The 12,175-nt window shown below is 40.8% G+C and overlaps 1 protein-coding gene across 1 annotated transcript in view; it reads left to right on the top strand.

Moving 5' to 3' along the window:
• Positions 1-12,175, top strand: part of nlk2 (nemo-like kinase, type 2) — a 39,019-nt gene that overhangs the window by 20,730 nt on the left and 6,114 nt on the right. Inside the window, exons 4-10 of the mRNA XM_018700623.2 lie at positions 2,423-2,529; positions 3,017-3,102; positions 3,406-3,615; positions 7,428-7,529; positions 9,177-9,263; positions 10,869-11,067; positions 12,075-12,168. Coding sequence (XP_018556139.1) covers positions 2,423-2,529; positions 3,017-3,102; positions 3,406-3,615; positions 7,428-7,529; positions 9,177-9,263; positions 10,869-11,067; positions 12,075-12,168 — 885 coding nt within the window. The remainder of the gene's footprint in view (positions 1-2,422; positions 2,530-3,016; positions 3,103-3,405; positions 3,616-7,427; positions 7,530-9,176; positions 9,264-10,868; positions 11,068-12,074; positions 12,169-12,175) is intronic.

Below are 12,175 nucleotides of genomic sequence, written 5' to 3'. Positions count from 1 at the left end.
GATGTTTGATTTATTCAGATTGAAATATTTTATTGATATTTAATGATATTTATATGTGGCTGACTGTAATTTAAAAAACAAACATGAACATGTGAGGTGACAGAGAGCAATGTATGCAGGTGTTGTGAATTGTTGTAGTTTGTCAGCAGTTGGAGCTGCAGCAGCTCTGACACAGGGAACATGGAGCAGATCAAGATTTGTCTCTCCTTCTGGAGGTCCAAATTCATAGATACTCACTTCCTGAGGATGTTATTATCTCTGATGTTGGTCCATAAATCCCCTCTGGGATCTTAAAGATGCTGCAGAAGTTACCTGAGAATCATCAGTTTTAACCATTTTCCTCTGTAGGAAAGGAAAGTCGTGATTATGGTTTTGAGCCTCATCCCAACCTGAGTCATTTAACGGTGACTGTCTGCTGATACTGAGTCTGATATGATACTTAGACTGACCTGAATATTGATGTGATCTGTATCAGACACATTGAAATAACAACTGGAGCTAAATACTGAAGGTCCTGATTCAAAACTCTGAAGCTGATCATATTAAATTATTGATCTGATATCAGTGAAAGATTAACTGATGGATGTTATGTGATGAGGTAGAGAGAAGAGGTCTCACTCTGTTGAGTTGTTGGGACACATTGATTGTACAGTGTGTGTGTGTGTGTGTTAAAGAGTGGAGCTTCTTTTAGCTTCTCAGCTTCTCAGGGTGGGTGGCCATCTGCCTCGGTTTGAGAAGGCGAGAGAGAGAGTGGGGAAGGGGGAGGTGGGGGGAGGGGGGGTAGAGAATAGCGACAGAAGAACATAGCATAATACAGATTCCATGTAAAAAATGTAAAGTGGTATCAGTAATACAGTAGTAGTAATAATTGTAGTGATAATTAATGTAGTGATTGCAAAAGTTGGATGCTTTGGGTTCTTCAGAGACTTTAGATTCTTCATAGTCTTTGGGTTCTTCAAAGACTTTGGGTTCTTCAGAGACTGGGTTCAGGCTGAATGATTTCAGTTTAAATTTCAGTTATTTTCTATAAATGAAACACGAGGCCTGTACTGTCAGCACAGTAGAAAACAGCCTTGTCAAATTTATGTGTACATTTCAAGGAAGAAGAAATAACAGATAAAGTGATCTGTTGCAATAGGAAGAAGACAACAACTGTCCTCTACAGAAACAAAAGAATAAGGAACCACTGAGCCAATCAGGGGGATGGGATGAAAGAGTAATGGATTATCTTTTTCCAAGCACTCATCATGTTTAAAACGCCAACTTAAAAAGGCAACAAACATTCAGCAGAAGATTGAGTGCAGGAAACTTTAGATGAACCCAGACCCCCGCTGTTACTGAGGCTTCCCCCTGGTTCTAAACACAAAGTCCTTATGACTTTCAGTCAGATATACAGTGGTGGAAAAACATTTTCGGACATCCTTAAAATTTTACACAATCTCAAATATTATCATTAAATATTTGGGGCAAAATGTTTTTTGTGTTTCAAAAGGTGTGGCTGCATTAGACAGACACAAACAAATACAAATGATATTTTTTTGTTTATTGTTTACAAGAAAAACTAACAAAACTAAATTCTTGACAGTTTCAGTATGTCAGTTCTCAACATTGTTGGTACCAAAGTCAACAAATAACAGAGATTGTGTTCAAAACTGAACAAAAAATAAATAAACCATCACATCATTATCAGGAGGAGGATGAAGCTGGACACTGGACTCATCTGACCACAGAATCTTTTTCCTACTTGTGGCTGTCCAGTTCTTGTGTGCTTGGGCCCAGTGATGCTGGGCTAACCTCTTAAGCCACAATCTAAAAGTCGGCCATGTACAGTGCGGGTGGAACACTGGACACCAGTTTGGTTTGACCACTGCTGCTGAAGCTCCTGTGATGTCATTCAGTGGTTTTCCCTGCACATGCGGATCAGGATGCAGCCATTTCTTGCTGAAGAAACCCTTGGACGCCCAGATCTAGGTTTGTCTTCCAAGCTGTTGGTTCATCTGTGTTTTTGCAGAGTGTATCCAACTGCTGAAGGACTGCATCTGCACTTCCTGGCTATCTGGCGGCAGCTGTACCCTTCCTGGCTGAGAATCTGTATCTTCAGGCATGTTTCCCGCGTTAGGTTTCTTGTTTTAGCCATTTTTGTCTCCGAAGAACTTTCAAATGTGCTGGCTTCATATAGACACGAAGCACAGCAAACAAAAATTGTGTCTTTTAATAAAAAGCACGATCTTCATTAGGGATTTAGGATTTGTTTAGTATTTTGGCTGTGACTGTACTAAAAGAAATTGCACTAGAAGACGTAAGAGTGATCCTTAATGCAATATTTCACAAATGCATGGGGTGTCCAAAAACTTTTTTCCACCACTGTACCATTGTGGTCTTGCATGTTTTTTGTGTTTCACCTTAATTTCCCATTGGTCAGCTATGTGGTGACTGAACTGATGCAAAGTGACCTCCATAAGATCATCGTATCACCACAGCCTCTGAGTTCAGATCACGCCAAAGTTTTTCTTTATCAGATCCTACGAGGTATGTTCTATTTTCCTTCTCCTTCTCTTTCACATCATCTTTGTCAGTCTGTCCACTGTTGAACAGCAATAGTGATTAAATGTAGCTGTTTTTACCCACCTTGATAAAGGCTAAAATATGTTCTGGTTTTAGTCTCTGGTCTGGTTATTATTATTATTATTATTATTATTATTATTATTATTAACCACTGGAAAGCTTTTAATGTGAAACATCTGTGCAGGAAGTGTGGAGTTTTGTTAATGTTAGCTTTACAGCAATCAAACAAAGAAAAAAAGATTTGTGTCTGTGCAAGACATGTGGACATGTGCCCACCTCAGAATCACATGACTGTGGTGGTGGTGATAATAAAACCTGATGGTGTTCTGTACATTAACAATGTCTGATAGATGCTGATTAACAGTTATACTATATTACAGACATATGAACAGACAGTTAAACTCCTGAGTCTGTAAACTTCTCTTCCCTCCTCCATCATCACCACCTCCAGGACTTAAATATCTCCACTCTGCTGGCATTCTGCACCGAGACATCAAACCTGGCAACCTCCTGGTCAACAGCAACTGTGTGCTCAAGGTGAGTGGACCAGTGTATGTGGTGACTCTGTTTCATGTCAACTGAGTGACAGTCAGAATGATTCAACCTGAGCACACCATCACAGTAACAGCTGCAGAGCTGTTGTTCAGACTTGTGCCTTTGTTTAAACAGGATAGAATAAATGTAGGCAGCCGTTAATATACATGGGTGGACTGCTCAGTATGGTCTGTGTTGGAAATGTGATGTAACAACACACTGGTTGTTTACAATTCAGTAGGAGAGACAAAGCCACAGCTGTCAGAAGGTTACAGCAGGCGGAGTAACATCTGAAATGTCTTCCAGATCTGTGATTTTGGCCTGGCTCGAGTGGAGGAGTCAGACGAGTCGAGGCACATGACTCAGGAAGTCGTGACACAGTACTACAGAGCTCCGGAGATCCTGATGGGGAGCCGTCACTACTCCAACTCCATCGATATTTGGTCTGTGGGCTGCATCTTCGCTGAGCTGCTGGGGAGACGGATCCTCTTTCAGGCCCAGAGTCCCATTCAGCAGGTAATAGCCAGTCTCTGAAGATGAGACGACACTAATCACTTACATTTGAAATAATAGTTTAGGGGGGTAGACTGTGGAGGATGACTGGGGGAAGCAGAGGGAGACTGGCCATCCTGCCTGTAATAAAAAAAAAAAAAAACAAATTACTGATAGGGATCTGTGTTTATGTAAATGTATATTCTTTGTGTTGTATTTCTGTTGGTGGCGGTTTTATGTAAATATTTTGGGGTTTATATGATGGAATCTTCTGACCAATCACTGGTATTAGTGAGAGTATAAAAGGCAGCTAGTTGCTCTCAGTTGGTGTGTCTCAAAAATGCTACTGTTGGTGCTTGAACCTTTACTCCAGCCCCATGCCTCTGTGTCAAAAATTTAAAGCCACCACCAGTCAAACTGACACAGAGAGAGATACACAGCACAGTGAAATAAATATGTTATCTATACATGCCCACTGAAATAAAACTAACTGTGTTCAGTCCAGACTGTAAGTATTTGAATGGTTCCACATATTTTGTTTTTCAAGTTCTGACCTTCAGCACATTGAATCTGAAGTCAAATAATAATTACTTCATTAAAGACAGGGCTCCAGATTAACTTTCTAGTAGCATTGGTGCTTCTTGCTGAAAATTTTAGGAGCAGCAGCCCAAGAGTTAGGACCACCGCTTAAATTGACATTTGACAACACATTCATAGTTTTTTCATTAAACTGTACTATTGATAAATGCTTTGGATATATAATAAATAGACAGTTTACAGAATAAAGGTTTAATATGCAATTTAATATGGGAGGAAATAAAGTAATCCTTCACATTTTTGAGAGTGATCATGCACCATAGAAAAATAATAATCAAAATCACTGGTGAAACAGGCTTACAATGAGGGGGCTTGAACTGTGATTTGCTCATCTTCCCAAAGTCAGGGTGAAGTCTCTAACCAGCTGTAGAGATGGGTATGGTTAGGGTTTTTTGTTTTTTTTTTAATTCCACATTTTAAGAATAGATTCAAAACAGGATAAGGACTGATTGCTATTTTAAATACAAAGTACTGTTTGTAGAGCTGTGACAATAATGGCAGCAAAGTCGCTATCAACTCAGTATCTCACTGGAAAGATATCTAAAATGTCAGTAAAATCAATAATACTACTGACACTGAAATACTGAGTGAAGGTTAGAATGATTTTAAGGCATCAAACACTCATTTGTCTCAGCCAGTGAAGTTTAAAGGAATTTGCCAGATTTTAAGATTCATGGCAAACTAAGATAATCGGACTACAAACTGGATGTTTTCCTGTCTGTTTAGCTTGTTCATAATAATTCATTATTAGCTTAACCAATGCGCTGTGGTTGTGTTAAACATGTCTGGAGACTGCAGACAGAATACCTGAAAATAACACTTTTCTAAACACTTGTTGAGCAGGCTGTAAAAACACTCCAGATGTCTCCAAAAATGGTCACAAAATGCAACTAAATGGTCACAGTCTAGAGCCCTAAAAGAGCCTAGTCTGAGTAGCCTACATGTAGAGTGTAGAAGAAGCTGTGTGGGAGATGCAGGATTTGACTTCTAGTTTTACTGTTAATATTTTTGTTGTTTCAGTGGTCATAGCTGCTGTTCAGTTTCAGGTGGAGTTGTCTGTCAGTGTGAGGAGTAAAGAGGTGACCATGCAGGTGAAGAAAATAATAATGTCTGTTGGAGAGAAATCCTCCAGATCAGAATAATCCTCCAGATGACGACAGAAAAATTGATAAAAATAAATGTGTTGCATTTCTAGACCTCCTAACCTCATGGCTAAACTCAAGAAAACAGCCTCTTGCATTGGTCTAAAGTCCAGGTCTGATCTGACCTAGTCTGTGTATCTGCAATGTTGTCTTTCTCTTACCCCATCCCCCCACCCCCCCCTCTCTCTGTCTAAACCCAACCGGTCGAGGCAGATGGCCGCCCACCTTGAGTCCGGTTCTGCTCGAGGTTTCTGCCTCTTAAAAGGAAGTTTTTCCTTGCCATAGTCGCCTAGTGCTGCTCATGGTGGGATCTGTTGGGTTTCTCTCTGTAAATTTTATAAGATAAAGAGTTCGGTCTAGACCTGCTCTATATGTACAGTGCCTCGAGATAACTTCTGTTGTGAATTGGCGCTATATAAATAAAATTTGACTTGACTTGACTTGACTATATAAATGTATCTACTCTCTCATATTACTGACATAACTGCCTCTGCAAACAATTATTATTAGTTTGAAGTATAACTTAATAATAACTATTATCAGGGGTGTGTGGCAGTTGCTTTTTTACTTTTTTCTCTTTCACCAATCCAACCAAGCCAGTTCTCTCACCCCACCTGGCAGGCTCACCATCAATAATAAGCCCCACCAACTTGCATGGCGTGCATGGCGGCCACATCTAAGAGCTCCTCACTGACAGACAAGTGTGCCTTAATTCCTCTTAAACAATGGCTAGATGTGCTGTATCAGTATTGTCAGTGCTTTCGTCAACGGCTAATGAAAAAGCCAGATAACTGTGCCCCTCTACAGCTGGCTGTGTCGTCAGATTTTCTGCCAGTTCCCAGACTCTGTCTGCGATAATGTTTCTTGACAAGGTAATGTTGTTAAAGGCCTCTCTCTGGTCAGGACACACCTGCTCACATATACTGCTTTAAAAATGCACCTTCTGAAATTCACTTTGTAGCTTGGGTGATTTCACTGCTTCATCATTTTTTGCTGTAACTTTTGGAAAGATATTCTGCTGAGAATGCACGCTGCTTTTTAATTCTTGGACCTTCTGTTGCTTTTCTTGGTGGCTTAGGTTAGCATACTTAGCTGCCACTGCCTCATAGCAAAGAAGACATACTGGTTTGTCTCCAATAAGCACAAACATGTCTTCGCATTCCCATCTCTCATTAAACTGCCTTCCCTCTGCATCAACTATTTTTCTCTTGGACATTTTGGGACTATTCGCTTTTTCCCCCAACCCCGTCACTGGTTATTTCATGCTTGAAGTTATATTTATGAAAACATTATGTAGCCTATAATGGTAGTGAGTCACTTTAGGGCTGCTGATGGCTGATGAATGAAATGGTCTTACAACCTCAGTCTGCAGCTCCTCCTGTTTCCTCCCGCCTCTACCCACTTGTCCCTCTCCTGAATGGATGATTGATAATAATGAGGACAGTGTTACACTTTGTATTTTTATAGTAACTGCCTATCAGTCAAGATGTTTTTAAACACCCTAAGCCTTGTTTCATTTTCTTTCTGCTGTTGCAGAAAATAATAAAATCATCATTGTTAGAGGCTAGTCAGATATAATTCTGGTTGGAGGGACTATATTATGATTCATTTATTTTTATAAAGACAATAGGTGGTGCAGTAAAGCCATAATTTTGCTCCAACTGGTTGAATAATAGGGACCAGTAATGACAGGTACACCACTGTACAGGGCTTCCATAGGACTAAAAGAAACACAGATATTTTCCTAGTAACAGCTGTAATGACACACTAGTTCTGTCTTAGAAATAGTCCAATCATACAGCCCTGTGTGTGGATACTGACCAATCAGTAACATCCCATCCCTTTAGGAGGAGCATAGTGTGAGAGGGGGAGAGGATATGCTGGGAAAGAGATACTCAGTCCTGTGTTCTGAATCTAGACCCTCTGCCTGTCAGATGTGGACCTGGACACTCTGTTAAACTGAAGAACAACAGCTGAAAACTTCTCATATCTGTTTCTTTTTAAATAAACTGTCCAGAGAGTGCAAATATGTGTCTTTGTTAAAATTTACAGTCTCAATCTACTGTCTGTAATGTGTTTGTCCCTGGTTTCTTGTAGCTGGATTTAATCACTGACCTGTTGGGGACTCCCTCGATGGAGGCCATGAGGACGGCTTGTGAAGGAGCTCGTGCACACATTCTCAGAGGACCTCACAAACAGGTGACCACTCTAACTCTGTGTCTGTGTATCTGAAAAGATTAAATGACCCTGATTAGCTGTAGGTTACAGAGCAGCCAGTAGATGGCAGGTCAGGCTGCTTTGGTGACAAATCGTGGCTGAAGAAAACTCACAGACCTGTGAGTAGAATCTGTATGAGTGGAGTTTGACCTCCTCAGTAGAAAATAAGACTTGTGTTAGTAGGGTTAAGGACGGCCAACAGCCGTAGGAAAAAATTTACTGCCATTAAGATATAAAAATCAATTTTTGCAAATAATGTCTCTTTTTTTCCCTGTGTATTTTTTAGGATGTTTTTATTATTAAAAAATGCAATTCATCCCTTTATTTTCCCTATTCTTGTGCTGTTCATTGAAGTGGTCAGTCAGTTTGCTGTGGCTGGGCCTTCCTGCCCAGGCTGAGGGGTCAGAACAGGAAGTAGACATGACACAGACGGGTGCATGTAGAGTGTGGCTGTTGTCGCAGTTTGAAAAAGGGAGAGAAGGAAAGGATTCACTTCCTTTATGTGTGTGACAGTCACTATCTGGTCATCTGCATGGAGAGGTCTGTGGTAACATGGAGACTGGAATTTGGACTGGACTGTGGACTGGACTGCACTGGACTAGACTGGACTGAACTAAATTTACTGGCCTGTGGACCAGACTGTGGACTGGACTGGACTGGCCTGGCCTGGACTGGCCTGTGGACTGGACTGGACGGGCAAGGCCTGTGGACTAGTCTATTTACTCAACTGGACTGGACTGGACTGTGGACTGGTAAAGCCTGTTGACTTGATTGTACTGGCCTGTTGACTGGACTGGATTGTGGACGGTACTGTGGACTGGACTGAAGTGGACTGACCTAAAATGACTGTGGACTGGCCTGTGGACTGGACTGGACAGGCCTAGCCTCTGGACTGGACTGGACTGGCCTTGATGGGCCAGGCCAGGCCTGGCCTGTTTACTCGACTGGACTGGACTGGACTGTGGACTGGTATAACCTGTTGGCTTGACCGTATTAGACTGTGGTCCGGACTGGACTGTGGACTGAACTGTGTGCTGCAGCCTGTCAGCAGTTTCCCTCAACAGCTCTGAAACAGACCTCTCCATGCAGATGACCAGATAATGACATTTAAAAGAAATGACAGACATTATATAAAATAGATATACAATAAATAAAAACAACATGCAGAAAAATGAATAAATAATAAGTTAGAAAAAATAGAAAATTGTTATATTTATTTGCAGTTTTATTTTTATTTATACTTTTTATTTATACTTATTTATACTTTATACTTTTTATTTATACTTTATTTATACTTTATTTATACTTTTATACTTATACTACTATTTATACTTTATTCCTGTTTATGTTTCCATTTATTTTCTTGTTCTATAACAGATTCATTCCTTTTTAAGATACTCCACTGGCTCCACGAGGCCTAATAAAGCTGCTGTGTTGTTCAAAGCTGATTATTAACATTTACGTCCAGGTCTCCATCAGCCTGCCCTCGTTCTGCTGACACATCGCTGTGTTTCACGGCACATTATGAAGGAAAACAGTCGATGAAGAGATATGATTTGATCCAGATAAAGCAAAGGCTGATAGATACAGATGATGACAGCTGATGATGTTGTGTTGTTTTGTCTGCAGCCATCTCTTCCTGTTCTCTACACACTGTCCAGTCAAGCAACCCATGAAGCTGTCCACCTCCTCTGCAGGATGCTGGTATTTGATCCGGTCAGTCAGCTATCTTTTTACATTTACATTATGTTTTACAAGCAAGTGAAAGTGAGTCACTAGAACAGAAATACATGAACAACACAGTGTCTGTCCTGACAGCAAGTGGCCAGTATAGTTGTTTAATAATTCAATTGACTCACGATTCGGCCTGATTCTCAATACCGGGCTCATGATTTGATGCACTCAGGTACATCTGAGGATATTTGATGAAAAAATGAAAACAAACTAAGGATCTCAGAGTTCTTATTTATTCCTTCTCAGTTTAAACTGCAAAAAAAAATCTCTTATCTCAAATCTCTTCTTTTCACAAAACTCAGTTTTGTGACAAGAAGAGTGTTGTCAGTGTTTTCCTTATTGTAAACTAAATTCCAGTTGTCCTTCTGCAGACTACAGTGCAAAAGAAAGGAACTGCAATCTCTTTTCCCCTTTAACTTGTCCTGTTTTCAGACTATACAATTACATTTCAATTCATCACAACAGATATTCTTTTTGAATGGAGCAAGTACCAGTGTAACTATAGTATTTTAGAGTGATGTGTTGTGGTTTGTTTGTAGCTTTATAGAGTGGTGAAGGAATGAGTCCTAAAACCCAGAAATAAGTTAGCATTTTAGCACTTCCTGTTCCCTCGTCTTAAAGTAAATGTGTTTTTGGTTAAATGTCTGAAATAAGCTCTGTGGTTTTAACCACAGTGGAAGTACACAGTGTCTCTTGATGTCTTTACTGCAGAAAAATAAATCTGTCAAACAGCCAAGAGTTACAGATGTCACAGATGAGGAGTCTGAAAAATATGAACTGTCAGGAAAAATAATGAGAGAGGAATAAGATAGAGAGAGGAATTGACTCAGTCATTTGAATGGTCAGTAGGAAAGTGAGCTGACATCTGACTGAACAGAACCTGAAGCAGCCAGACACTGCATTGGGCTAGGGGGTGCATCGTTACGCTCCTATTCCAATGAAAGCAGGAGGCTGGTTTGGACACAGTGTTCACACCTGCGCTTCAGATTTGATTTATGACCAAATGTTTGACCAGGATTTTAGTTTGTACTGACCATGACAGTTGAAGGAGTGAGATAAATCTACTCACTTACTGTAGATATGACAGTGTCTCTGGGCGACAACAGATGAGCTGTTTTATTTCAGCCTCCATTAGTCATATAGAAGCAGTGTGATATATCCTTCCTCTGTACTTTTCAGGGCAGTAACCATTCTCCAAATCCCTGCTTCGTTTCAGACCTCTGTGTCACAAAGTCAGACTAGAATTTAATCTCAGCATCACTGGTAGGACTGATGTAATTCATATTTCTGACAGAATGTAGGGTGCAGACCTGAAGCCCCTCAGTTCCTTCATTCAGGACCAGTAAGAGCTCAGAAAGTGGGACTTGAACAATCAGCATTTTACTGTTTGACATGAATTTAACAATTAGCAGTTTCACCTCAAATTTCCAGACTAAAGATCTCAAGATCTCCTGCTTTAAAATAAGTTAATGGTTTCTGCTTTGTCTAGTTATTAATGACTTCAGTAGTGTCATTATATGGGAATGTTTTCAATGAAGTGAAACATACTGATAATGTTCCCCCCCTTCATGTAATTTGTGTCTCTAGTCAAAGAGGATTTCAGCGAAGGATGCCCTGGCTCACCCCTACCTGGACGAGGGTCGATTGCGCTACCACACCTGCATGTGCAAATGCTGCTACACCACATCCTCTGGCCGTGTTTACACCAGTGACTTTGAGCCTGTTACTAACCTTAAATTTGATGATGGGTTTGAGAAGAACCTGAGCTCTGTGAGACAGGTCAAAGGTACGTCTATCTGCTGCTGGCCCTCTGATTCATTCAGTCTGAACACAATCACAGTCTGTTTTATTCACAGTCCACCAAGAGGAGAGGGGCATCTCCACAGTGTTGGCTCTCAGATTCATAACAGCCATGACTTGACCTGTTGAGTCTGGTGCTGTGTGGAAGCGGACCTCCACTGCCATGTAGATGGAGGTCTCCTTTGACACTGACATTCAGGGACTCACAGATTCACTGTGTGTCTTTTCAGGTGTAGATGTGTCAGATGTCAGATATCTCTATCTTTAAGATATGATTATGCAAATAACAGGAAGATTACACACATCACACTATTTGTAACACTAAGTTGTGAGGGGAAGATCATCCTCTGAGGGTTTACAGAAACTACACTGAAGCTGCACTGGTGAAGACAAACCTGTATTAATAAGGACTTGTACAGAAATAATAAGGTTTTTAATCATCTGCCTTGACTGGTTGGGTTGAGAAAGAGAAGAGAGAGAGAGAGGGGAAGGGGGTGAGACGGGGGTAGAGAATAGGGACAGTGGAGCTGGAGGCCAGAGCAGTGCCATCTACTGTCTAATTTAGTGTGTCTTTGATTCGCCATGAAGGTGTGATAAAGAAACATTATGAGATCATCATGCTGTGAGTAATAGTTAGAGTTATAACCTGATTGTTTTGTTGCGTGTAGTGACTGAACCTTTACCTCTGACCTGTGTCTGTGTCCCTCTCTCACTGTCAGAGCATTCAGATCAGGGTTCAGGTTCAGATCCAGGATCAGGAGCTGACTGTGTAATGAGCTGCTGTCTTAGTAAATCAGACAGTGAATATGTGCAGGTCACTGCTGTGAAGTCCCCCAGTTGGACTGAAAAGACAGTCATGTCATAAGGAAAGACTGTAGCTCCATGTAAATGTGAGAAATGTCTTCTGAAGAATTTGAGAGATGAATTTTGACTTTAGAGGGAGCGAGTCTGAGTTCCCTGATGTCTGTGTGCTGCTGTGTCTCTCCCTCACAGAGATCATCCATCAGTTCATTTTGGAGCAGCAGAAAGGGAGTCGAGTGCCGCTCTGCATCAACCCTCAGTCAGCTGCTTTCAAAAGCTTTATCAGGTATGAG

Source organism: Lates calcarifer, linkage group LG21, assembly GCF_001640805.2.
Source record: "Lates calcarifer isolate ASB-BC8 linkage group LG21, TLL_Latcal_v3, whole genome shotgun sequence".
Taxonomy (NCBI): Eukaryota; Metazoa; Chordata; class Actinopteri; family Centropomidae; genus Lates; species Lates calcarifer.
This window is presented reverse-complemented; position numbering and strand designations above follow the sequence as displayed.